General features: G+C 42.0%; 1 protein-coding gene across 4 annotated transcripts; it reads right to left on the reverse strand.

Moving 5' to 3' along the window:
- Window positions 1–903: 903 nt before the first annotated feature.
- On the reverse strand, window positions 904–24033 carry smarca4a (SWI/SNF related BAF chromatin remodeling complex subunit ATPase 4a). 4 transcript variants are annotated; one of them, XM_074655579.1, is made up of 34 exons: window positions 23867–24033; window positions 20195–20458; window positions 19560–19692; window positions 17498–17956; window positions 17193–17291; window positions 16853–17108; window positions 15034–15160; window positions 14739–14912; window positions 14269–14442; window positions 13950–14117; window positions 13814–13864; window positions 13568–13698; window positions 12462–12525; window positions 12248–12363; window positions 11880–12027; window positions 11611–11774; window positions 11395–11461; window positions 11038–11148; window positions 10703–10945; window positions 9386–9499; window positions 9112–9219; window positions 8901–8987; window positions 8739–8785; window positions 8459–8625; window positions 8189–8352; window positions 7605–7832; window positions 5803–5880; window positions 5489–5707; window positions 5110–5372; window positions 4862–4967; window positions 3766–3867; window positions 3535–3667; window positions 3296–3435; window positions 904–1607 (listed from the first exon to the last, which is right to left on the reverse strand). In XM_074655579.1, the coding sequence occupies exons 2-34, from the start codon at window positions 20414–20416 to the stop codon at window positions 1575–1577; spliced, it is 4896 nt and encodes a 1631-aa protein (XP_074511680.1). In that variant the 5' UTR covers window positions 20417–20458; window positions 23867–24033; the 3' UTR covers window positions 904–1574. The 4 variants fall into 4 exon arrangements, with proteins under 4 accessions (XP_074511680.1, XP_074511679.1, XP_074511678.1 ...); XM_074655578.1 differs by having other exon boundaries at window positions 4862–4970; XM_074655577.1 differs by having other exon boundaries at window positions 7566–7832.
- Between the last annotated feature and the right edge of the window lie 1094 nt (window positions 24034–25127).

The raw sequence follows: 25127 nt of genomic DNA on the forward strand, positions 1-25127 counted from the left end.
ATGGTTGAAATAGATAACGTTAGCTAAAAGTAATGGATGGAATAGTTAATAAATGGTTGAAAAAGTTACCTAAAAGTAATGGATAAATAGATACAATTATAAATAGATGGATAAACAGATTAAATAACTAGCTAAAAGTAGATGCATGGTTGAAATAGAGAACGTTAGCTAAAAGTAATGAATGAAATAGTTATACAATTATAAATAGACGGATTAATAAAACAAAACTAGCTAAACGTAGATACATGGTTGAAATAGATAATGTTAGCTAAAAGTAGGCAAATGGATAAACAGTTAAAAGTTAGCTTAAGTATTGGATATAGGGTTAAAACAGTTAACTTAGCTATAAGCAATAGGTACATGGTTGAAATAGATGACGTTAGCTAAAAGCAATAGATAGGTTACATGGTTGAAATAGATGGATAAATGACATAACATTAGAAGTATGCCCTATGAAGGAAAACTTGACCAAACCGAAACATTGACAGCTCAATTGTATGGAAACATGAATATCCACTTTTAAACAGTTCATACTGTGTTAAATAACGCCCAGGTTAAAATCAACGCAAATAAAATGTACACATTTGGAACATGACTAGTGGTGCTGTTGATGAAGGGTTCCTTGAGTTCATCTCACAGGGCTGTCGGGGTACGTCTAAACAAAAGGTTGGCTATAGTCTAAGCCAAAAGAAATACAACAGAGAGTAGTAGTAAAAGTGGAAAATGAGTGACTTGACTGAAAACTCTTTACTTCTACCTGAAATATGACAATGACCAGTGAGAAAATGATGGTAACAGATGTCAACAAGCCTCAAGTGTTCTCAGTAGGCCATCTAGTGTACAGATGTGATGAGTGCAGTTAATGTCTGGGTGCATTTTGGACAAACGAATGTGAGGAACAGATTAATTATGAGATGCCTTTATTGTACTTTTTGGAATCCAGTGACACCGACACGAGAAAATGGTCCTATCCCTCCCTCCCCCTTTACATACACAACCTGAGAGGGAGGGGCTGCAGGGTGGGATGTACCGTGATCCCGCTTGTAGTCTTAAATTAAACACAGAGATAATAGCGAAGACACATCCAGGTGCATTTCCACAGACACGCACGACATGCATTCAAAAAGGGACTTCAGGGAACGCAGTGACTCCTGGTTCACATGTACGCTTTGTCTTAAAGTAAAAGACGACAAAATGAATACCACTTAAAAAAAACAGTTAGCTGTCATTATGGCCCACGATCAGTCTATAATTCAGGCTCTGTCAATTTCCCATTTACAGGAGAAAACAAAAAAAGGCAAAGAGACACTACTATTCATACTGGGGAAAATGGTTTAAATATGGAAGTGAATGGTTCATAGCTTTCATATTTTAGTTTTTTTTTTTTTTTTTTTTAAATTGGTTTTTAATTAATGGTATACTTTAATGAGAATACAATTGTCTCACTAAAAATCAGCTCATCTAGTAAAACTAAGCCTTTTCCACTGACTGTCTCCCTGCTGTATCTAAGTAAAATATATAAAGTCCAGTCAAGGGGCTCAGCAGGCCGTTGGTCCAATCGGGAGTGGTTCACTTCAGTCCTCCTCGCTGCCGCTGGCCGAACGCTCCTGAAAACAAAGATCCACTTTTATTATCTAACACAAGTACACAGAGGCTACACAGGAAACACACAGTAAAACACGTTTAAATGTTGCAATCAAATAATGCGTATTGAGTGATGACACACTTCTCAAGTGATAAACAATCTTATTAACAATGCGTTTGCACTTCCCAATGCTGATATTCATTAAAGCAAGGTAAGGAGCTAGAGGCATTATTAGTCGCATCAGTTGGGGCTTTATGAAATTTCAACAACTGCATCATTATGGCTTGAGAATGCCTCTAGAAATTTCAAACACTATGCCTCTGTGGACACCGACTGCATGCGGGACTAAAGGCTTTTATAAACCGGCGGCGTGACGAAACTAAGATGCTAAATTCTCTTACTCTTTTATTGTGAAAGGTAAGAACGGAAGAAGTGGATCTGGTCTGCGCTGCCTTTGTCAAGTTTGAAAAGAGTAATAAAGTTTGCCGTCCCGGTTCAGACTCAAAGCCTCAGTATTGTTGTTTCATAACAGTAGGTGCAACTCAACCCATTCCACACAACGTGATTGGTTGATGCCTTCGTTCGTGGTGCGAAAGCTCAGAAAAATCAAGCTTTTTCCGAAAAGTATGCCGCTTCCCCCGCGCCCCCGAGTAATATTCACGTTGTGTGAAAGTGTTCATGACAAAAACAACAAAAAAATTTACTTTTTTTTTTTAATCACACTAAAAAAGGCTGCCGGTGTGTAAAGGCCTCAAGTGTCATTACCGTTGCCAGAGAAAAGAAGCAATGGAAATTAGGGCTGCAACTAACACTTGTTATTGTTTAATACAAATATTTTTAATATTTTTTTGATTAGTTGTTTGGTCTATAAAATGTTCAAAAAATGCCAGTTACAATTTCCTGAAGCCCAAAATATCTTGTTTTGTCTGACCAACAGTCCAAACCCCAGATATACACAGTTTATAATGACAGAAACAAACTAAACGGACAAAGAGAAGCAGAAAATCCTCACATTTGAGAAGCTGGAACTGGAAAAAAAAATGACATAAACAACTTGATCGATCATTAAAATAGTTGCCAATTGATTTTCTATCGATCAACCGCAGATAAATTCACTTATTGCTTCTGTTATTTAGCAAATGCTTGCAAGATATTTAGTTAGTTAGTAGTTGTAATTGAAAATACTTTTGATGCATATGGACTTGACCTATACAGACAACACAACCAGATGAAATAAAAAAGAAAGACTGAAATTTCCGAAAGAAACCTCGGCCTGTATTAATGATTAATCTGTTGCATTAATTTAGTTTATAATATGTAACAGAATAGTGAAAACTCCCTTTTACAATTTCCACGAGTCAAAGGTGACGTTATAAAATTCCTTGTTTTGTCTGACACAACAGTTAAAAATTTGAGAAGCTGGAACCGGTGAATATTTGTCATCTTTCGCTTGATAACTGACTGAAGCGATTAATCATTTAACCAATTAATTTTTCTGTTGAGCGACTAATTGATTAATAATGTAATTGTCCCTTTTGACAAACTGTGCTGTTCCCCTGCATTAAAAGTGACTTTAAATTGAGCGCTTACTTACTTAAAGCTCTACATTTATTTTCTTTACAGCATCTTTATACTACTGTTATCAGTGTTTCATTCAGAGTGATGCCTCTCAGCGGGATATTGTTTTTGTGTGTGAACTTCTTGTCTCACCTCTTCCTGCTCCTCCTCGCTGTCATCGTCGCTCACCACAGGTTTAGCCCGGGAGCCACGGCCCCTCCGTCGTTGTCCTTTTCCTCCTCGATCCCCCTTTTCTTTCCGGCTCAGCTTGATCTTCACCTTCACTGAACGAGCTAACGGAAAATCAAAAGATCACGTTTAATGGACCTCCCCCTAGCCTATTATGAAAAGCTTTGGTGTCCTGTGTAAAATGCTGCGTTTTTGATACTCACATTCAGACTCAGAGCCTTCGTCTATGTCATCCTCCTCTTCCTCACTTTCCTCTCCTTCGCTCTCGTCCTCCTTCTCGATCTTCTGTCTCACGCTGGTGAAGACAGACTGCAGCACGATGGAGTCCTCGTAGATCTGAAAGGTTTACAGAAAGATTACTGTAACAGCTTTTCCTCAGCTCGGTCTAAATTACCCAAATATATCCAACATTAGTGAGAGTGTGCTTCACTCACCAGAGAGCCCTCCAGGTTGAAAGTCTGGGCGTTTTGACACAGCAGCATCACATCCTTCTCCAGGTCGTTCAGGCTGCGATACTTATGGCTCCGGATCCTCTCCTGGTGGAAGCAGGGAACAAAGGAAGACAGCAGTTAGACAAAACAGTAGATACTCAGATGAGAAAGCACAAAGAAACAGCTGGTAAAAATCTTAAAGGGACAATCGGATGTTTTGAAGTGGGGTTGTATGAGGTACTTATCCATAGTCAGTGTATTAATGACAGTAGATGACGGTCGGGACGCCCCCAGCTTGGAAAAAGGAGTGCCGACACGGGAGCAAAGCAATGTACTGCTGTGTACAGGGCCGGCAGCAAAACCTATTTTAGACACCTAAAAAAGTTTAAGTGTACACTATATTTAGAATATTTACACCTCTTTACCTTGCCATCAGACAGCCCTTTCTGACGGGGAACTGAAACCGTTTTCTGTGCTCTCTTGAAAGCCACCAGACTCCATTGACAAAAACAGTAATTTTACCTCGCAGAACACAGGAGTTGCTGGTCTAACCGCTGCCTCGGTCGGTTAGTTTGTTTGTGTTATTCTGTGATTTTGGTGAATCCGAACTAACCCTTTAAAACACCAAAGTCTCACAATTACACAAACAAACTAGCTGATGGAGGCAGCGGTAGACCAGCAACCCTTGTGTTCTGCGAGGTAAAATTACTGTTTTTGTCAATGAACTGGTGGATTTGAAGAGAGTATAGATGGATATAACGGCTTCAGTTCCCTGTCGGATAGGGCTGTCTGACAGCAAGGTAAAGAGGTGAAAATATTCTAAATATAGTGTACACTTTAACTGATATTGATTTTTTTAGGTGGGCCTTTCTTTTAGGTGTCTAAAATACGTTTTGCTGCCGGCCCCGTCCACAGCAGTACATTGCTTTGCTCCCGTGCTGGTAATCCTGTCTGATTCTCCAAACTGGGCGCATGCTGACCGTCATCTACTGTAGGTAATACAATGACTATGGATAAGTACCTCATATAACCCCACTTCAAACAAGCTGAACTATCCCTTTAAGATGAAGAGCAGATAGGTGTTACTCTCCATCCTCACCTTGATCTTTCTGAAGTCCACTGGTTTGCGGATGAGCTCGTAGTACTCGGGCAGCTCCTTGCGAGAAGGCAGCTGGATGAAGACTTCGCTCAGCTGTCGCCCGTTGCTACTGAGATGAGGAAGCAGGTTTCTTAGTATGCATCACTGTAAGTCAATGCTGAATCTAAAATGACCTAATAAAGCAATAATGAACATTCTTTTCTTCAGATTATAGTGACAGAGTTGCAAAGATACGGCGCTTTTCTCACCCGTCCTTATATTTGATGACAGCGTCAACGATCTTCTTCATCTTCTTAGTGAGGGACATGGGGTTGGGAGAGAGCTTCTCAGCAGGCGGGCGACCACGTTTCTTTGCTTTCTTCACCTCCTCGTCCTTGTCCCGCCCTCGGCCGCTGCTGGAGCTGGGCGTTGCCGGGCCGCTGTCGTGGTCGCGGTCTCTCTTGCGCTTCCTGGTCGTCTTTTTATGACGCACTTCCTCTTCGATGTCCTCTAGGTTTCCCTCCTCTATGGCCTGTGGTGAGGAGAAATTATCATCAGGTCAAAACTTATTTTTTATTGATTCACTTTTGCCCCCTAAGATGCAAAGTCACAATATTTCCTAAACAACCAAACATGATGACATCCCACCTTGAGCCACTGTTTTTCTGTGAGCGAGTCGCTGTAGTCCACCTCCTTGCGTTGGCGGGATCCTCTGCCGAACATCTTCTCCTCCTCCTCCTCGCATGTTAGCCTCTCGACCTCGGCGTCATCTTTCAGAATCCAGCTGGGCATGTCGTCCTCCTCCATCAGACGGGGTTTCCTCTTCGGGTTGCGGGCCTCCTCGCGGCGTCTGTCTAGATCCATGCGCTAGAATAAAAACATTTTTTTTTTTTAAAACCGCAAGTGAAGTCAGATTATGAAATTACAAAGTATGAAATAATTGATAAGGAAGTGGGACTAACCATGAACTGTTCAAACTCCTCTTCACTCCTGGCTATCATCTGATTGACGGTCTCATCATCGGGCACCTCGTCCTCCTCCTGCAGACAAATAAGAGAAGTGTGACGAGAGACTAATGGCAGGTTTATGTGGCACATCAGATTCACGTCTTCAAACTAAGACCTCACCCACAAAAGCGGAAAAAAAGGAATTCAAATGCATATTACTGTTAACCTTAAGTAAGCAGCATAAATATCTTAGCACAGAGGTTTTCAAAGTCTGAGAGTGTGGGCCTCCCCTCAGACAAAGCTTGGAAAAAGGTGCCCCCTCACCCCCCCTTTTAGTTTACTTGCTTAGTTTCGCTCAATTCCTAGATGTCTATGGGATCATGATTATGTTTAGAGCTGCAACAATCAATCCAATCCATTAAAAGATTAATTGTCAACTAATAAATTAATTACCAAAAGTCAAAATTCTCTGATTCCAGCTTCTTAAATGTGAATATCTTCTGGTTTCTTTACTCCTCTATGACAGTAAACTGAATATCTTTGAGTTTTGGACAAAACAAGACATCTGAGGACGTCATCTTGGGCTTTTGAGAAACACTGATCGCCATTTTTCACCATTTCATAGACCGAAGAACTAATCGATTAATCGAGAAAATAATCAACAGATTCATCAACAATGAAAAGAATCATTAGTTGCAGCTCTAATTATGTTATTTGATCCTATAGACATTCAACAGTTGAGTCAACATAACTTCAGACTACACCAAATACTTAAAAAAAGGTCTGTCCTAAAGTTATTTATTAGTTTCTGACTGTGGGAAAGTGAGAAAAACAGTCAAATTCCCCAAAAACCACTGCATCTCTGAACTCTTTCTTCCAACCAGAACACACACATTTAGGCTGTTCTATGTAATCTTCTTTTGATAACTATTGCAGGGCTCAACAATTAGGATTGCCCACTTGCCTGGGGCAAGTAAAATGCCACGTTGGGCTAGTAAATCTGGCAACTCACTTGCCCGAAAAAAGAATTTAACACATTGTTTTTTTCTGGAGCTGATGATGGAAGTAGCTAAGGAGTGAGCCATCTCGCTTCCTTCTCATCTCTGTTTAGAGTCGCACATTCGCAGTATCGATCGGGCCCTCGAGAGAAAATGTTGGTTGGTAAAGACAAAGTTTATGAGCTGAAGCACAAGCGAGCATTTCAATTATCCTGGAGAAGGGAGTTTAGTTTGGCGGCGTTTAGAGGATGTGGAGGAAACTCCAGATTTATTTACTTAAATAAAGATTAAACATAACAATTAAATTTGGTCTTTGTTGTTATTAGATAACCGCTGTTAATTAAAACAATTTGTATAGGGGCAAGTCAAAATTGACTACTAGATTTATGACCCACATGAGAAAAACCCCATTAATGTTGAACCCTGTAATGTAATATTTCCCTGAGACTGTTGAGAGACCCCCGGGGGAAGCCAACCTCCCATTTTGAAAACATCTGGCTTAGCATATTCTACTGTTATCACTAGAACTACATTCAATTGGGAAGCAAAAAAGCATTGTAGGAAAAAACAGCAGAGAGAAAAAAGGAGGAATAAAAAAGAGCAAAGTTGTAATATTAGTGTAAAGTATCATATGAACCATCAAAGGTTTGTTTAGAGGCAGAAAGAAAAGAGATGGAGGAGGAGAAAAAAAAAAAAATGCGAGCGAAAGGAAAGGTGGCTCGGCACGCAGGCAGATGTGGGTGGGAGGGCAATGTATCAACAAGTTCAGGTCACACCCACCCACGTCCCCCGAGGACGGCAGCCTCCTCGGGCCCCGACCTCGTCCTGTTCCTCGTGCTCCAGGATGGCCTGTAAGAAGGCCCGGCGTTCACAGCCCGAGGACTTCTGGTCGAACATGCCCGCCTGGATGACCTTCTGGTCCACGTTCAGTTTGTACTTAGCAGCTGCCAGGATCTTCTCCTCCACGCTGTTGACGGTGCAGAGGCGGAGCACGCGCACCTCGTTCGTCTGACCGATACGATGGGCTCGGTCCTGGGCCTGCAAGTCCTGTAGGGAGTACGCACACATGGATTAGTTTAGGTGGAATGATGTAACAAGAAAATATATCAATGCTGACATTCTGATGTGGAATTAAAAAAAAAACTTTTAAAATGTCATATTCAAGCTCTAAATATTCCCTAGAAATTCAGATTAGTTTACTAGAATGATCAAACTGTATCGAACGGTTTAAACAGTTATGTTATTTTAGAGACAATATGATAATATCGAGATGCCACTACTGCTACTGTTCTCACAGTATATTCATTATCACACATACGGTATCACTCATTCATATCACTCATTCATATTCATATCACATTTGAGACCTGTGTTGATGCCAACACGTATTTATATTTGAGTACCTGATGCGGGTTCCAGTCGCTGTCGAAGATGACGACAGTGTCAGCAGACTGCAGGTTGAGGCCCAGACCACCTGCCCTGGTGCTGAGCAGGAACACAAAGTAGTCAGAGCCCGGTTCATTGAATGTCTTCAGCAGCATGCCACGGTCCTCCGCCTTGGTGGTTCCTATGGGAGGGGGGAAACGATAAAGGAAGTGAATCTCAGTTTGTTCCATATGATTAGGGGATGACAGTGCAAGGCCCCACAAATACTTGGGTCAGAGGTGTCTCACCATCCAGACGCAGGTACTTGAAGTTACGGTAGGCAAAGTAGTCCTCCATGATGGTCATGAGTGTGGTCATTTGACAGAAGAGCAGCACTTTGTGGTTGGTGGCCCTCAGTTTGGGCAGGATGCGATCCAGCAGCTCGAACTTCCCAGAGGAGCGGTACAGGTCGGGGCTGGATGGGCAGAGGGAGCAAGATGAGGAGGGAGAATGCAGCCAGTATGCAAAATATGATCCACAAGACACACACGTGTAGTACAAACACATGCAATTTCAAGCTTTACGTACCCGCTCACGATTCCACCTGAATAGCCCAGATGCTCAGAGAAAGACTCCTGTAAAGCAGACAAACACAAAGCGGTCACATTCCCATTCTATCTGCAGCTGTTTGAACTCTTCTAGTGCACTCGGGAGAAAGATATTTTAGTGACGGCTGCTTCTGTCTGGTACCTCGATGTGCTGGAACATGTAGGGGTGGTTGCAAATCTTTCTCAGTTGCATGATAGTGTTCATCAAGGTCTTCGTGCCACCTTTACCCTGGAACATTTAGAAGGGAAAGAAAACATCTTTTTTAGTTTTCAATTATGTTCAAGCTTTGAAAATCACATTTGTACTATACGTTGAATATGTACAAACTAAGGCATCATCTTCGTCTCCTTACCTTCTTGTCTTTTTCTGACCCGTCTGTGAGCAACACTCCCTTGGCCTGCATGTGTCTGTACAAAACCCTCTGTAGAGCCGACATGTCGCACTTTATCACATACTCCACCTAGAAACCAACAATAAGAGAACAACTTGAGAAAGATACCAAATTAAATTATTTGATTTAAAAAAAAAATTCACAAAAAGATTGGGAACTCCTTTATGAGCATAAACATTCATGCAGGAATCATGAAAAAAGTAAATTTCTTCTCAGTGAAAGCAAACAAGCTGACCTTCTCGGGCAGCTGGGCCTCCACTTCTTTCTTGAGTCGGCGCAGCAGGAACGGCCTGAGCACCTTGTGTAAACGTCGAATGATCAGGATGGTCTCTTCTTCATTCAGGTCGACCTTGAGGGGAAAACGAAAAGGGAGAACATTTTTACTGCAGCTCATTATTATGTGGGGGTAAATACTACCTGGTTTGTTGATTTATTTTTCATTTCTTATGACCTCATCCTCACAAACACGTGTAATACACTAGGGATGTCACGAGAACCGAGTACTTCGTTAATCAAGTCGATGCCAAAATTCTGAAAACAAGACGGTACTTGTTTTTCTACATTACTGTAGGTACCATAGGTACCGTCGGGGCTCGAGACGAACGGCGTCCCGGGAACGATAAATACAAATGTGTTTGGGACACAGTAAACTCACTGTTGAATTATGGGCAGAAATATGTGTCGCTAGAAACTAATTTTGAATCATTTATATTTGAATTTGAATTGCTCAACTTGATTAAATTGCATTAAAAAAAAAACTGAAATTTGAATCACATAATTTGAATTTGCATTATTTAGCTTGAAAAGCTGAATGTGAAGAGCATAATTTGAAACTGAATATATTAGTTTGGAAACTGAATTCCAACAAACGTGAAAAGTGAATGTAATATTATGAAATTGAATTCGGGTGCTCTGAAACTGTATTTGATTCCTCACTGAAAATTCAACTCTACATACTTCCACGTTCATTTTCTCACAATTTCAAATTCAGTTTTTTGTAAAATCAATTTCAGTTTACTGAGACACACATCCATCCGGTCGTCGTCGTTTTGTCTGCCAAAGTGGCAGAAAGGAAAGTCCGTCTCCGTGTGACAATATGACAACGATAGTAGCTTGGGAAACAGCCATATAAGGCACTGAATTTGATTAATTTACTGATAATCAGACCACAAATGAGACAAGAATTAGCGAGCTAAGATAAGTTGAGCAATTCAAATACAAATGATTCAAATTCTGTATCAAGTGACACCTATATCTGCCCATATCGAATGTAATCTTGTAAAATGTAGTTTTTGGCGGGAAACTTGAATAAATCAAAGTTGTTTGAAGGAGATGTTTTCACAGCAATATAAAATAGATAATAGAGAGAATTATGATCTGTTTAACTTCCTAACAAACACCAGTATGCAAACAGTAATAAAGGAGTGGATGTCGAAGTACATGGGATTTATTGTTTTTCACCGTGGTATCCAATTGGTATCAAGAGTCGTGGAATTTCACTATTGTGACATCCCTTCACACACACAACACACACAACCAGACCGGAACTCACCTTCTCTCCAGTCATGGCGAAGGGGGCGTTGAACCACTGTTCGAACGTGGTGCAGCTTTTGAAAATGGTGGGCAGGAGGAAGTTGAGCAGGGCCCAGAGTTCAGGTAGTTTGTTTTGCAGCGGAGTGCCTGTGAGCAGCACGCGGCGCGGGGCCAAGTAGTGAGTGTTCAAGACCTGGGTCAGTTTACAGTGGTGGTTCTTCATACGATGGCCCTCGTCCACAATCATGTACTTCCAACGAAGCTTTGGGAGAGAATATAGAAGTTAGAAAAATAAAAACCGATGCGTAAAGGAACACATTTTGTAAAACTAAAAACCCGAGGATGCTTCCTTACCTTTGCTAGCACTTGCTTATCTTTGATAATGTACTCGTATGTGGTGAGCAGCACGTTGAATTTCCCACTGCGCAAGATGGGAACGAACGCACGACGAGCAGCTGGAGACCCCTGGAAATGAACAGAATTGCTTTCCATTTATGGTCAACCACACAACAGCATACAATCGGTGACAGAATAGAATCGGGAGATTGGTTTCATCTCAGCTCAGTGTGTGTCTTTACTGCTCTTTGCTGTCATTTACTGTCATGTGATACATTGAGATGCATCAAGAATTGTTGTACATTTGAATCGTTGACAGGTGCAGTGAAGAATCACACCTCTACTAACAAGAATATCCCCGTATGTGCCACTGACCTTGTAGGAGACTTTCACAACAGATGGGGCCCACTTATCAAACTCGTAGACCCAGTTTGATAGAGTTCTGAAAACAAAAAGACAACAGAAAAGTTTGTACGCTGCTCAACATATGACTATAAAAAGCACGACTCGTACAACTTTCTGTAAAAGCACTTCTTGTCTTTTCACAGATGGACACATGGGGAAGTGAGAAAAGGTGCGTTAAGGGCTTACGAGAGAGGTACGATGATGAGGAAGGGCCCGTTGAGGCGCTTCATCTCCATGAGGTAAGTGATGAGGGCGATGGTCTGGATCGTTTTCCCTAGACCCATCTCATCAGCCAGGATGCCATTCAAGTTGTTGTTGTAAAGCGACACCAGCCACTCCAAACCTTTGACCTGAGCAGGAACGGGTCACAGTTGGATTCAGTTTTACTCAGCTCATTGAACGAGTCGGATTTCACTACAAATTAAAGTCATAAATAACGTTACACTACTCTTTACCTGGTATTGCTTGAGCTGCCCATTGATCAGCAGTGTGGACTGTTTGTCCACCCTCTCAGTGACAGCGTGAGCCACAGCGTAGTACGACTGCAGGCCTCGGTTGAAACTTGCATTACCGTACTCATCATCTACATCCTGCTTGGCGTGTCTGGTGGAAGCAGGGGACAAAATACAGTGAGATTTGTTTTTGGGTGGATGAAAAACAGTGAATGAAAACAAGATAAAAAAAAAGGAAAACATACGCTAACATTTACTAAATGCCTTCTTTGTGTAACTTAATCGTGACCCAAATGTAATTTTTGGGGTCATTACAGACTCAAAGATGGCAGTCAAAGCGGGATCTGATAACACCAAAATCTCCATCTTACTCGATGATGTGCAGGACATCCACTTCATTTACTTCTTCAATGTCGGGGTCGGGAATCTTCTTCTTCTCCTCTGCTGCTGGAGTTGCAGAAGAATGAGGTCGTTCTTCCTCTTCATCCTGACAACAAAAAAAAGAGAGGAGATCAGAAAACTGTTTGCAAGAAAATTACAAAGTGACCATTTTTGCTTTGACGTAGATGTCACCGCGTCATGTACCTCTTCCTCCTCCTCCTCTTCTGAACCGCTTTCTTCACTGTCCGAACGCGGCGCTATTTCGTATCTGCAAAAAGGGAACAAAATATTTTTGACGTGGTTAAAAACATTTACAGGAGAGACGACGGGTTTGTTTTCTTTTGTTCTGCCGAAGGACAGCCGCTAATCTGCTAAAACGGTTTCCCGTCACGCTCGGTGATATGAGTTGTAACTTTTACCCTTTGTTCCAAAACATCAGCTTCCAGAATTACCATGGAATTCAACAAACAGTGAATATCTCTCTCGCTTAAAGGTCTTATTGATAACATTTAATGTAGACGAATCATTTAAAAAAACAAAAAAACACCCACAAAGCTTTTAGAAAGGTGCCGAATAAAAGTATGGCTTATTATGAATGAGAATTAACCATTTTAAAAATGTTGACGGGTCCCAAATGAATGTTTTGTTTATCTCTGTGGAAGATATCTGACGTTTGGGTCCCACTTCTAACGAGACTTGTGAGCCAATAGTGAAACGACTCTGGTATCACGTTGAATCTCTGGGTCGCCAGCGATCACGTTGCCAGTTAGTGTGGAAAAAAACCGGATAAATGGAGTTTGACGGTGAGCGCCCGGCTTCACTCCGGTACCAAAAATACAAAAATACAGAAAAAGCAAAACAACCACCAACAGCCGCAGTCCTTAAAACCTCAACTAATGTGTTGTCACCGCCGGTTTGGATTGTTAAAATGAGAAAAATAACAGCTTCAATCACAGAGCCCATCAGAGGGGGATTTAGAAGTGGGTGGCTGACTGAAAAATAAATAGGTATACGCCACATACCTGTACGTGTTCTCTGCACTACACCACTGCTTAGATGACAAACGTTACCTAAAGCTAGATTAATTTATTAAACTGATTAAACTAGCCATATCCTCAGATTATGTTACATGAATCTTGAAACACTACCGCACAAAGTAACATAAATATATAGCTAATGTAGGCCTATAACTACATGTTTCAAAATGACTTCAAGTGATTGCAATGGAACGGAGGAGGGAGAATGTGACATCTAGTGGCTGAATGTTATCAATTGTACATTTAAGTTATACTTATTAGGCAGACACTGACCCTGGGTTCATTTCAAGCCAGGTCTCCAGCTGGCCAGCCTTCGGAGCCTCCATCCCAGTCAGGATCTTTCCGCTGTCCATGTGGATGACCTTCACCGGCAGGTCACTCATTTGACTGGTCTCATCTAAAGGCTGGGAGAACAGAGGAAATGATGGAAAAACATGAATGCTGGAAGAAATAAAAGCATCAACAAACTGCACATTCAGATTATGAATGACATCCTCTTTAAGTACACGTGTTCCTCACCTCTCCATCAGGTCCCAGGGTAGGAGCGCCGCCCTCCATGTTCTCTGGCTTCTGAAAAAAAGAGAATAAAAAATGAAAATGCTATTTTAACTTATACAAAGAGGATGCGTCACACCTGCCCGTTCTAAACATTTACCTTCTTTTTCTTCTTCTTTTTCTTCTCTTTGAGAGCTTGCACGGCTTTGTGGGCGCGCACCAGCTCAGTGAGGTTGGCCACGTACTCGTCCGTCTGCTGTAGCAGGTACGCCAGACGCTTGTCTTTCTTTTGGTCGATGAGTTTACGGTAGCCTTCTTCATCTTCAGCCTGGGACGAGAGTCACAGAGATGTTTTGACGCCCGTGTAAACATATATACGATAAAACATCTTCCATATATTTCTGAAACTGTCTGCCTAATTGCAAATGTAAAAACTTATTTGGGATTTTAGGCGTCTCCTTAATAGATTTGAGTCTCACCATCAGCCTCCGCATTCTCTCCTTTTCAATGCGCTCGTTCTCTTTCTTCTGCTCGCGCTCGGTGTTGGCGTGATAGGTGGCGACAGCTTTGGTGGCCTTCTGGAGCTTCGCTGTGATGGAGCGGTGGTACTCCTTGAAATCCTTGGCGTGCTGCAGGATGCTGTTGAGGTATTCCTATCGCCAGAAGGACAACACAAAGCCACCACTGTTATTAGATTCTAAAAAATAATGTGAATAGAAATTAGCTCTTTTTTAGTTTCTCCTCTTTAACTTTCTGTTTTCACTTTTTGCGCCGTTAAAAAATATTATTGCTGTTTTTTTTTTCTGCTGACGGGTAAATCTGTTCTGTTTTTCAGGAGAAAAAAATGGCATCAAAATAGGAAGTTTCGTTAGATACAATCAGGCAAATGAATCCCTTTACCGCGCTATAAACGGCCCCACCCACAGAAGTCTTTCCCGCGCGGTTTTACCTGGTGTTTCTGGCGACGTTTACGTTCCTGTTCAATCTTCTGCTGCTTTTCAAGCTTCTCTGTGATGCGGGCTTCACGTAGAGACTGTCGTTTGCTGCGCTTGTAGGCCTTAGCGTTCAGGGCCGTCTCCAAAGCAGTGTCACGACGCATGCAGACCACCACCTCCTGACGCAGCTGTAGGCACAAGAAAGTGGACATGTTAAATAGTGCATCTACTCCACTAGGGCAAAAACATACAGACCAGAAAACGTGTGCTACATTTGTGTATTCTTTAAACATTTCTTTGCATGGCTACCTGTCTCTGGAAGTTAAGCAGCCGTAGGGCCTTGAGCTCGATGGTGGCTTTAGTGCGCAAGTCACCGGCTAGAGAGCCTGGCAGGTTCTCCAGCTCCTGGATACGGTGAGCAATACGAGCCTGTAACCTGAAGAATACATATTTAAAAAAATAAGATTATTGATGACCAAAACTCTGAGAAGATTGTAACAAAGAACACTTCTTTTTTCCCCCTTCAGGTTGATCATCCACAATTACAAGGCAAAATAATATTAAAAGAACTAAACTACTACTAGCTACTTTGACTCTGACGGCTGTGTGTCAAACGGAAGTTAGGGATGTCACGTGAGGAAATTTCCCTACTGGTTAATAAATTAGTGACAACACCGGTGTTACCGATTACACCGGACATTTTACAAGAAAAGATGACGCTCAATATATGTAGAGCGCTTACTTCGATCTTTAATGTTGGATGGCTGTGTATCTGGCCTGTCCGGTAGAGCTTTTGCTGCGGGGCCGCAGGTTTCTACCTGGCGCCGCTGCACCACGCACACCGGCTGTGACCGCTCCGTCCTCTGTTCGGCGACTGCCTCATTAACGTTACGGTTCCCTTATAGCATTGGGTTTAAATCCGAAATATTGCCAAATAGGCGCTTTTGCTTTCGCTTTGACACCAAATCCTCCGCCAACCTTTCTGTCAACTCTCTCTCGTCCTTAGTGTGATATCTGACTCCTACACTTTCAGTTTGAAGCGTCCGTTGTGCGACTTTGTGTTGATAACACGGCGCTGACGTGTGAAAATTAACTAAATGGGTTTTATTTCCATATACAAAGCAAAACAACAGTTGGGGCGGTGGATAGGTAATGTAATCGCCTGAACACCGCGTCACACCGACTACCGTTGCAAGTCTAACGTAAAGAGGCAGATATTGCTGCTGAAGATACAATAAACATCACAATCCTCTACGCTGAAGTTGCGTAAACACACAGTGTTTCCGCCCGGGGCAACATCTTTGCCGTCACAGAAAAAAAAAAGAAGAGAAAAAAGGTAGTTACTGGATGTAACTTCAGTTCTATGAGTACGAGAACTGCAAAGAGAGGAAGAGGGAGTGAGACGACGCCTGGACGCATAGAGATGTGACCCATGACCAGATTATCATAGTTTAACTTGAAACTTATATAATGTGGACTTGCGGATGTGCATTCGACCTGCGTTGCCTTTTATACATTAGTTGCAGTACTTGCAGAACTGCGCCCATGGCAACGGTCCGCTATACATAGCAACGGTCCACCATAAAGAAATAACAGATCATAGAACGCAGTGATTGACCAATCAGAATCGAGTATTCAACACAGCCGTGTAATAATTCAATTTAAAGGTAACTGGACAAAGCACGAGAGGTTGCTGTCTGTTTCTTATGTTAGTGCAACTAACTGTAATGTGCCTTCCATAAAACCTCAGACCTCAATCTCTATTCAGTGGATCAATATGTTAAACTACTGCTAATTGTTGTGTATTTGTGTGTGTATGTTGTTAAAAGAACTACTACTAATACTAAGTCACAGAACTAAAAATAGATCATGAATTGGATCATTTTAAATTCAAGTAAAAACTATTTCTAAAGAGGGATCAGACATGTGGTTATGAACGATCAGGGTGCCATTTACTGGGTTTTATGTTTTTTGAAATGTATTTTTGGTTGTAGGGTTGTTTGATTTGTGTAAATACCAACATAACAGGGGTTATTAGTAGTAGTAGTAGTAGACAGTGTGCTTTATAATGTTTCAAAAAGAAGTATATGGTGTACAGTTCAACACTGCTCCAGTGAGTCTGTCTCACCTGTACTCTCTCTCCTGGAGGATCTCCACCGGGTCCAGCCCGCGGGGCTTTTGGATGGGGGTTATGCGGTTCTGCTTCTGGTGAAGCATCATGGGAGGGGGCTGGGCCGGCTGTCCCGGTGACTGCATCTGAGGGGGCATTACTGGGGAGGCGGCGGGGGGAACGGATGGAGGAGCGGGAGAGGGTCTGCCGGTGGGCTGAGGCGGGATCAGCTTCTGAGGAGGGTTGGAGGGGGCAGCAGCATTCACCATTGGTCCTGGAAGAGAAGAAACAGAGGAGGTCAGTTTTTGCATGTGCATATAAACATACACAGTGCTGAGTGAGGTGAGACTAGGTTTACCTTCAGGCCAGGATTTAGGGGGTCCGTTGGTAGGCGGGCCTTGCATACCTGGGGGAACTCCTGCAGGTCCAGGAGGCACCATGTTAGGACCTACCATGCCTAAAACAAGAAGAACAATTTGATTTATCAGGTAATTAGTAAATATTAGGCCAACTAATAAATAATAAATTAATTTTCAGCCACCAGGTGTCCCTGCTGAGCTATCAAATATTCTGCTTTCTTTGTTTAAAGCTTACTTTTGGATCTAATTTTGTTAAGAGGCACATTACAAAAGTACTCTAAATAGGCTTCCTGACTTAACTCACCGTGTGGTCTGTTGTAGTTGGCCTGAGCTGGTCCCGGACCGGCTACAGGTCCACCTCCAGGCCCCGTAGCAGGTGGCATGTTGGGCAGCGGCGGTTGCTGCATCCCTGGCATGGGCCTCTTCCCCTGCACGGCCATCTGCAGGTGCTCCGGTAGGGGCTGACTGCGCGCCAGCATCTTGTAGGCCATAATCTGAGCCCTGAGTTGGTGCAACTGGTTCTGATTGAAAGGAGCGGGTCCACCAGCAGCGCCGGGTACACATACTGCGCCACCGGGTCCACCTGGACCCTGGGGAGGCCCTCGGTTAGATTGACCCATTCCCTGGTTAGGGTCCCCGCTGCCCTCCATAGGGCCAGCCCCGGGGCCGGGGGGACCTACGGGCATCATGGGACCAGAGGGAGGCCCGTTGGCTGGGACAGGGCTAGGTGCGTGCTCTGAGCCTCCCAATGGAGAGGGGTAACCTGGGGAGCACAGAACAGAACCGGTTCTTTCATCTGGAAGTCAATGGGTTTTAAGTTAGATGTCTAAAATAAGGTCTATGGTTAACACAAACTGAAGAGGTTTTAATGTGTTGTTCTACGATATAAAATAAATGTCCCAATTGTGGATTCTGAAGGTTTTGTGTGTCTTTAAAAAGGCGTTTGCTAACAAGTGCATAAATGAGACTACTAAACGTCATCACGCCGACTCGTACGCCTTCACAGCCTCGTTGTGTATGCTCATGCTCATGCAACCGTGGTGTTAGTTTATAGCCTAACGTTAGCTTTTTACTTCTGGCGATTGCATTCACACTTCAAAAATCATAAAAGTGGTGTTCATTTGTGGAGATTATTTTACAGAACAAAACGTGTAAGTATCATAATCGGTGTTTGCCACAGAGCTTATTTTCTGCAATAATCAAAAATCCCATTGGCTTTTTGTCGAGGGAACCAGGGCGATGCTAACTTCCTAGTTGGCCTACAAAAATACGTCATCCCTGGAGCACTCTGCGGCGGACTGCGAGGCAGACGATTCAAATAATTAACCGGTTGGATAAAGTAATTACGAGTGATGGCGAGTGATGTTACGGTACAGTTAAGAGGATAAACATATATAATGTACTGTAGGTAAAATATTTAACATTAAATATTTTATCATTTTAATTTCCTCAAAATAATACTGGAAAGTTTTACGCTGAGTGCTGATTTACATTTGTAATAAGCAATTTTCATTCAACTGTAGTTCGGACCGGTAACGTCGTGATCAATACAGTCATGTGATGCAGAGAAGACGTGTTGCTCCAGTTTACTTTAGTGTGAACAGTCTGCTGGTAACGGCATAATTAATCGTTCATTTAGTAGGCAGCATGCAGCACATACTGATTGAGTATGTAGTACGCAGTACGACTTCGAACACAACCCGGCAATGTGTAGAGTTCAGAAGCTTCAAAGCCTTTTAAACACTATGCCAGAGTTAAGTAACATTTCTTCTCTTTAATTTAGGCTGCAAGTCAAAATACTGGCCAGAAAATGACAACTGAGCGATACAATCTATACCTCGCTTCAACATCGAACCATCTCCACATCATACACACCACTATCATGTCATTTTAGTGTCCCTGTGTGCGTCTGTCTCTTGCAAACCTCTTCTGCTTACTGACTGTGTGGTTTTGTAGATGCAGCTGCCTTTGTTGTTGTCTGAAAGGGGAAGCCCCTCGACCCCGCCCCTCCCGTTGTCCTGCCTACTGCTGTCTGCTCATGCTGCCAAATGAGCAGCAACACAAGAAGAGAAACCGGCTGGATGGGTTCACACACAAACACACACACCGTACGTCTGCGTGATAGAGTTAACCGTTCCTCCTGTGTGGAGCTATTCAGGTACGAAAAGGAGGTCGTTAAATTGAATCTTTCTTCAAACGCTGCGTGTTGACGATGTATATCGAGTTACCTAAGGATTCAACCTGGCAAACTTCCTGAGGCACCCAGACGGCGACCACGCCACAAACGAGAATGTATTTCCTCATGTTTCGTCGCTCTAGATCTTATGACACAGGCTACATTAAAACACAACATTGCGGGATGTTACCTTGGGAATGTTGGTCCATTGGGCTCGGAGGGGGTCCCATCCCGCTGTGTCCCCCTGGTCTCATGCTCATGCCCTTCATCTGGGCGTAGCGGGGGTCGTCGGGCATTCCCTTCTCATGCATGGCTTCCATGGGCTGATTAAAAGACACAATAATCGTACATGAAACTCATTTTGATGCGAGGTCGGAACATTCCTTTCACATTTATATATGCATGCATACATTTTATTCAGTCTTAGTTTGTATGCTGTATTGTAGGTACTAGGGTTGTCCTCGATCAAAGGAATTCTTAGTCGACTAACCTTCATACGACTTTGACGACTAATCGATTGGTTGATTTAATCGATAGATCTGTAAAACTGAGTTCCTCCACAAAGAATCACACAAAAGCACCACTTTAAATCTTAATTTTACCAGAGACGTACTCATAAGTCTCTTGGAAATAAGTCATTCAGCATGAAAAAAGCATAAAAAATTACTAATCGACTATATAAATCTTAGTCGACTAAGACCAAGCGACCAATAAGTTGACTAATCCACAAAGAGGGGGCAGCACTACAAGGTACAGAGGTGAAAAGTTATCACAAAAGGTTAGATCAAATGAACGTAAACATTAAATAAAAACACGGTTCAGTACTTTGTGCATCTGGTGCATGTTGTCCTGAGGATATCCTGAGGGTCCCTGTGGAGGGTGAGGGTGTCCAGATCCAGGAGGTCCTGGGCTAGGTCCCATCATGCTGTGGGCAGAGCCCGGAGAGGGACCGGGACTCGGGCCCATCATGCCTCCTGGAGATGGCCCTGGGCCTGGGGAGGGTCCAGGCCGAGGTGTCCCTCCCATCGGGGGGTCAGGAGTGGACATCTCTCAGGGGAACCTGGGAATGTGTGGCGGCAGAAAGAACCCCTGTGAAGAGAGACGACAACGGGAATTATATCCAGAATCCATCTGTGACCAGACGAGCGTGTGTATTTGTGTATTTACACTGCCGTAGTCGTTCCAAATCCAAATAACCAAATTTGATTATTTTAGCAGAGTACAAACTGTTTGAATATGATCGTGAAGACCGCAGATACTCTCTCTCTTGAGAGATAACTCTCCATGTGCTCTTTTTTTTTTTTTTTAAAAGGAGGAACAGTTTGTCCATTTCTATTTTTTGTCCTCAAGAACAAATCAGACAAGGTTGGATGTGACCTGCTGAGGTCCAGCCAGAGATCACCACAACATAACGAGCTCTATGTACCGTAATATTTACATATGAAAAACTCAACCATGATGTCTCTTTCAAATTACAGTTACACCATCTCAATCATACATAAACTGTGCAGTTAAAAAGAGTTGGTGGTGCACTCAAAGTAGCTCTCAATAACCTCTGTGGATCATTGTGGATGTTTAAGACAATTATTTCAGGCAAGTGATGCTACTGTTGTGTGTTTTTCAAATGTATTGGTGCATTGTGAACCACACGCATGTTTAGTGTGAACTAAACCTAAAACCTCTAAACCACAACTAATTACAGGAAAGCTGTTTTCATGTTGTTGTGGGGTGCACTGTCCTTTCAAATGGGTCCAATCCTGAACCCTTTATAAATTCAAATTGAGACAGATGGTCAGTGTTGCTGAATGGAACAAGATCATTCACAACACTGACACCACCACACATCTGACTGCTGAGTAACAAGTCAGCCAGTAAAGAGATGTAACCACAAAATATGAGCTTCATACACACAGTCTGGGTCAATAAGAGGTCATTTAAACTGCCACTTTATGGGTCAAATAAACATGTAGAGGTTGGCTCTATTCAACAAGAGACAACACCTTGCTTATATACAGACACCGACCACAACTCAAAGTCACTGAGATAACAGTTTTTCAAAGTAAAAACTTGGTGTACTCAAAGTAGCGCTCACTAACCTCTGTGGATCATTGTGGATGTTTAAGAAAATTATTTTAGAAAAGTGATGCTACTGTTGTGTTTTTCAAATGTATTGGTGCTTTGTGAAGTGTACACTACACAACAACATGCTGATTTGTTGTGTGAACTAAACCTAAAGCCTCTAAACCACAACTAACCACAGGAACACTGTTTTCATGTTGTTGTTGTTGTTGTTGTTGTGGGGTGCACTGTCCTTTCAAATGGGTCCAATCCTGAACCCTTGTTAATTCAGAATTGACACAGATGGTCTCTGTTACTGAATGGAACAAGATCATTCACACCAACACACATCTGACTGGTAAAGCAACAAGTCAGGCACTAAAGAAATGTAACTACAAAATTTTAGCTTCATACACACACAGTGGGTCAATAAGAGGTCATCTGAACTGTCTTTTTATGGGTCAAATGAATATGTATTCAACAAGAGAACAACCCCTTGCTTATATACAGACACAGACCACAACTAAAAGTCATTGAGATAATGAGTTTTACAAAGTAAAAACTTGGTGTACTCAAAGTAGCGCTCAATAACCTCTGTGGATGTTTAAGAAAATTATTTTAGGAAAGTGATGCTACTGTTGTGTTTTCCAAATGTATTGGTGCTTTGTGAAGTGTAAACTACACAACAAAATGCTGATTTGTTGTGTGAACTAAACCTAAACCCTCTGGACCCCAACTAACCACATGAAAACTTCAACATCATGTTGTTGTGGGGTGCACTGTCCTTTCAAATGGGTCCAATCCTGAACCCTTGTTAATTCAAATTGAGACAGATGGTCAGTGTTGCTGAATGGAACAAGATCATTCACAACACTGACACCACCACACATCTGACTGCTGAGCAACAAGTCAGCCACTAAAGTAACAACAAGTAAAATATGAGCTTCATACACACACAGTTGGGTCAATAAGAGGTCATCTAAACTGTCACTTTATGGGTCAAATAAATATGTATTCAACAAGAGACAACACCTTGCTTATACAGACACAGACCACAACTCAAAGTCACTGAGATAATGAGTTTTACAAAGTAAAAACTTGGTGTACTCAAAGTAGCGCTCAATAACCTCTGTGGATCATTGTGGATGTTTAAGAAAAAGTGATACTACTGTTGTGTTTTCCAAATGTATTAGTGCTTTGTGAAGTGTAAACCTCACACATGTTTAATGTGAACTAAACAAAAACCATTACACCACAAATAACCACAGGAAAGCTGTTTTCATGTTGTTGTGGGGTGCACTGTCCTTTCAAATGGGTCCAATCCTGAACCCTTGTTAATTCAAATTGAGACAGATGGTCAGTGTTGCTGAATGAAACAAGATCATTCACAACAAGTCAGGCACTAAAGAGATGTAACCACAGAATATGAGCTTCATACACACAGTTGGGTCAATAAGAGGTCATCTAAACTGTCACTTTATGGGTCAAATAAACATGTAGAGGTTGGCTCTATTAAACAAGAGAACAACCTCTGCTTATATTCAGACACAGACCACAACTAAAAGTCACTGAGAAAATGAGATTTTCAAAATAAAAGGTTATCAAAACTGTCACTTTATGGGTCAAATAAACATGTAGAGGTTGGCTCTATACAACAAGAGACAACATCTGCTTATATTCAGACACAGACCACAATTAAAAGTCACTGAGATAATGAGATTTTCACAATAAAACCTTCACTTGTTCCACTTGTTTACATTTACACACAAAATGATCAGTTAGTTATATGCTACCTATTATTAGCATTGGTAGCTTCACTAACGTTAGCCCGGCCTAGCCGTTTACATTTAACACTTAACCTTATTATACTATGTCTATTCACTAACACTAAACCCTTATTGTAACCTCACGTATCAGGTAGTGTAACACGAGTCTCGTAGTATTCACTGAACAGCCGGTTCGCCGGTAGAAACGACGCTAAAGACGACAAAGAGCAGCATGCTAGCGTGTTAGCTCGCTACAACAGCCATGTATTGATACAACAACATAAGCTGTGGACTAGCATGCTAGCTGGAGTTAGCCTAGCCTTAGCCCGCCATGCTCGCCCAGCAGGCCAATTAAGGCTCAACCAAATGTGCAGTTTTGTCCTCCAGATGCAGCGTGTGGAAGGTTAGAGCATCTCTCATCGTCTGTGGGTCTGATTGATCCAACCCGCCACCCGTACCCTGCTCTCTCTGCTCTCCGCTCTGAAGCTCTCTGCACATTTACAACAACATCTTTCATTCATTGCATCGCGCCTCAGCAGCAGCAGCAGCAGAGGCTCTCTGTAATGTCGGTCTCTTCTGTTTTCTCTCCACATATAAAACATATACACGTATGCTCTCAACAAGCTGCATTAAAGCCGCTTGAATGAGTGATTAAATGTGTAGTTTTGCTTACAGGAGTGGTGAAGGGTGATGTTTTAAATCCTCGCCGGTCGCAGCGTCTCTCGGTTTTTCCTCCTCAGCCAGAAACAAAGACCGACCAACCCCAGTCGGTTTTTTTCCTTCTCCCCCCTCCCCTCTCTCTCTCTCTCTCTCTCTCTCTGAGTCTCTCTCTGTGTGTGTAGATAGTATCAGAGGAGAACCGGCCTGTGCGGCTCCGCAGCGCCCCCATCCACCGTCTCTCTCACTGCCCGCATGCCCAGTGAGGGCTGCTGGTTAACAGGCAGGAATGAAAGAGAAGAGCGACGTGGGGGATGGGTATGTGTGGGAAAAGAGACAAGCAAAGACGCTTTTATTTCTATGTGAAAATACAAGAAACCTAACTTACTTTGGCCGTGACGCATGCATGGAGCGTTGGAGAGACAAACAGCAGTCTGTGCGTAAAAACGCACCATTTATTTTGATTCCAGGGCTGTAACCTCGTGTGTGTGTTCATTAGATTAATTCAATAATGAAAATATTTGAATCTAATGAACACTTTTGTTTGATCTAAAACATGGCAGGAATTTAGTGTAAAATACAAAATCATGTGTCCAACAAGCCAAGAAGACTCCTTGTTGTTGTCCATAACAAGAATAACAGCTCCATTCAGTTTACCTTTCCTTTAAAATGACTTAAAGCTCTTATTGATAACATGTTTTATGTGGACAGATGTTTTTATATATAAATATATATATTTATATATATATATTTATAGAAAGATTCTGTGGATGTATTTATATTTATATATATATATTTATATATAAAAACATTTGTCCACATAAAAATTTGTAAACATTTGTCCACATCAAATGTTATCAATAAGACCTTTAAGTCATTTTTAAAGGATATATATATATATATATATATATATATATATATATATATATATATATATATATCCACAAAGCTTTTAGAAAGGTGCAGAATAAAAGTATGGCTTTTCCTTCCTGATTATCAGCCGAAAAAGCCAAGAAGACTTGTTGTTGTTGTTCATAACAGCTCCATTCAGTTTACCTTTCCTTTAAAAATGACTTAAAGGTCTTATTGATAAAAAAAATTTATGTGGACAAATGTTTTTATATACAAATATATATATCCAGTGGATATAATATATATAATAAATCAGTTTCATTCTGAAAAAGTCAGCTTTTTCAAAAACCAACATGGCTCAGTTCACAATTTTGTTCCACAACAAAACTCCTCATCTCTCTTCTGACATCAGATGATTTGCTGCC

Source organism: Sebastes fasciatus, chromosome 13 (genome assembly GCF_043250625.1).
Source record: "Sebastes fasciatus isolate fSebFas1 chromosome 13, fSebFas1.pri, whole genome shotgun sequence".
NCBI lineage: Eukaryota > Metazoa > Chordata > Actinopteri > Perciformes > Sebastidae > Sebastes > Sebastes fasciatus.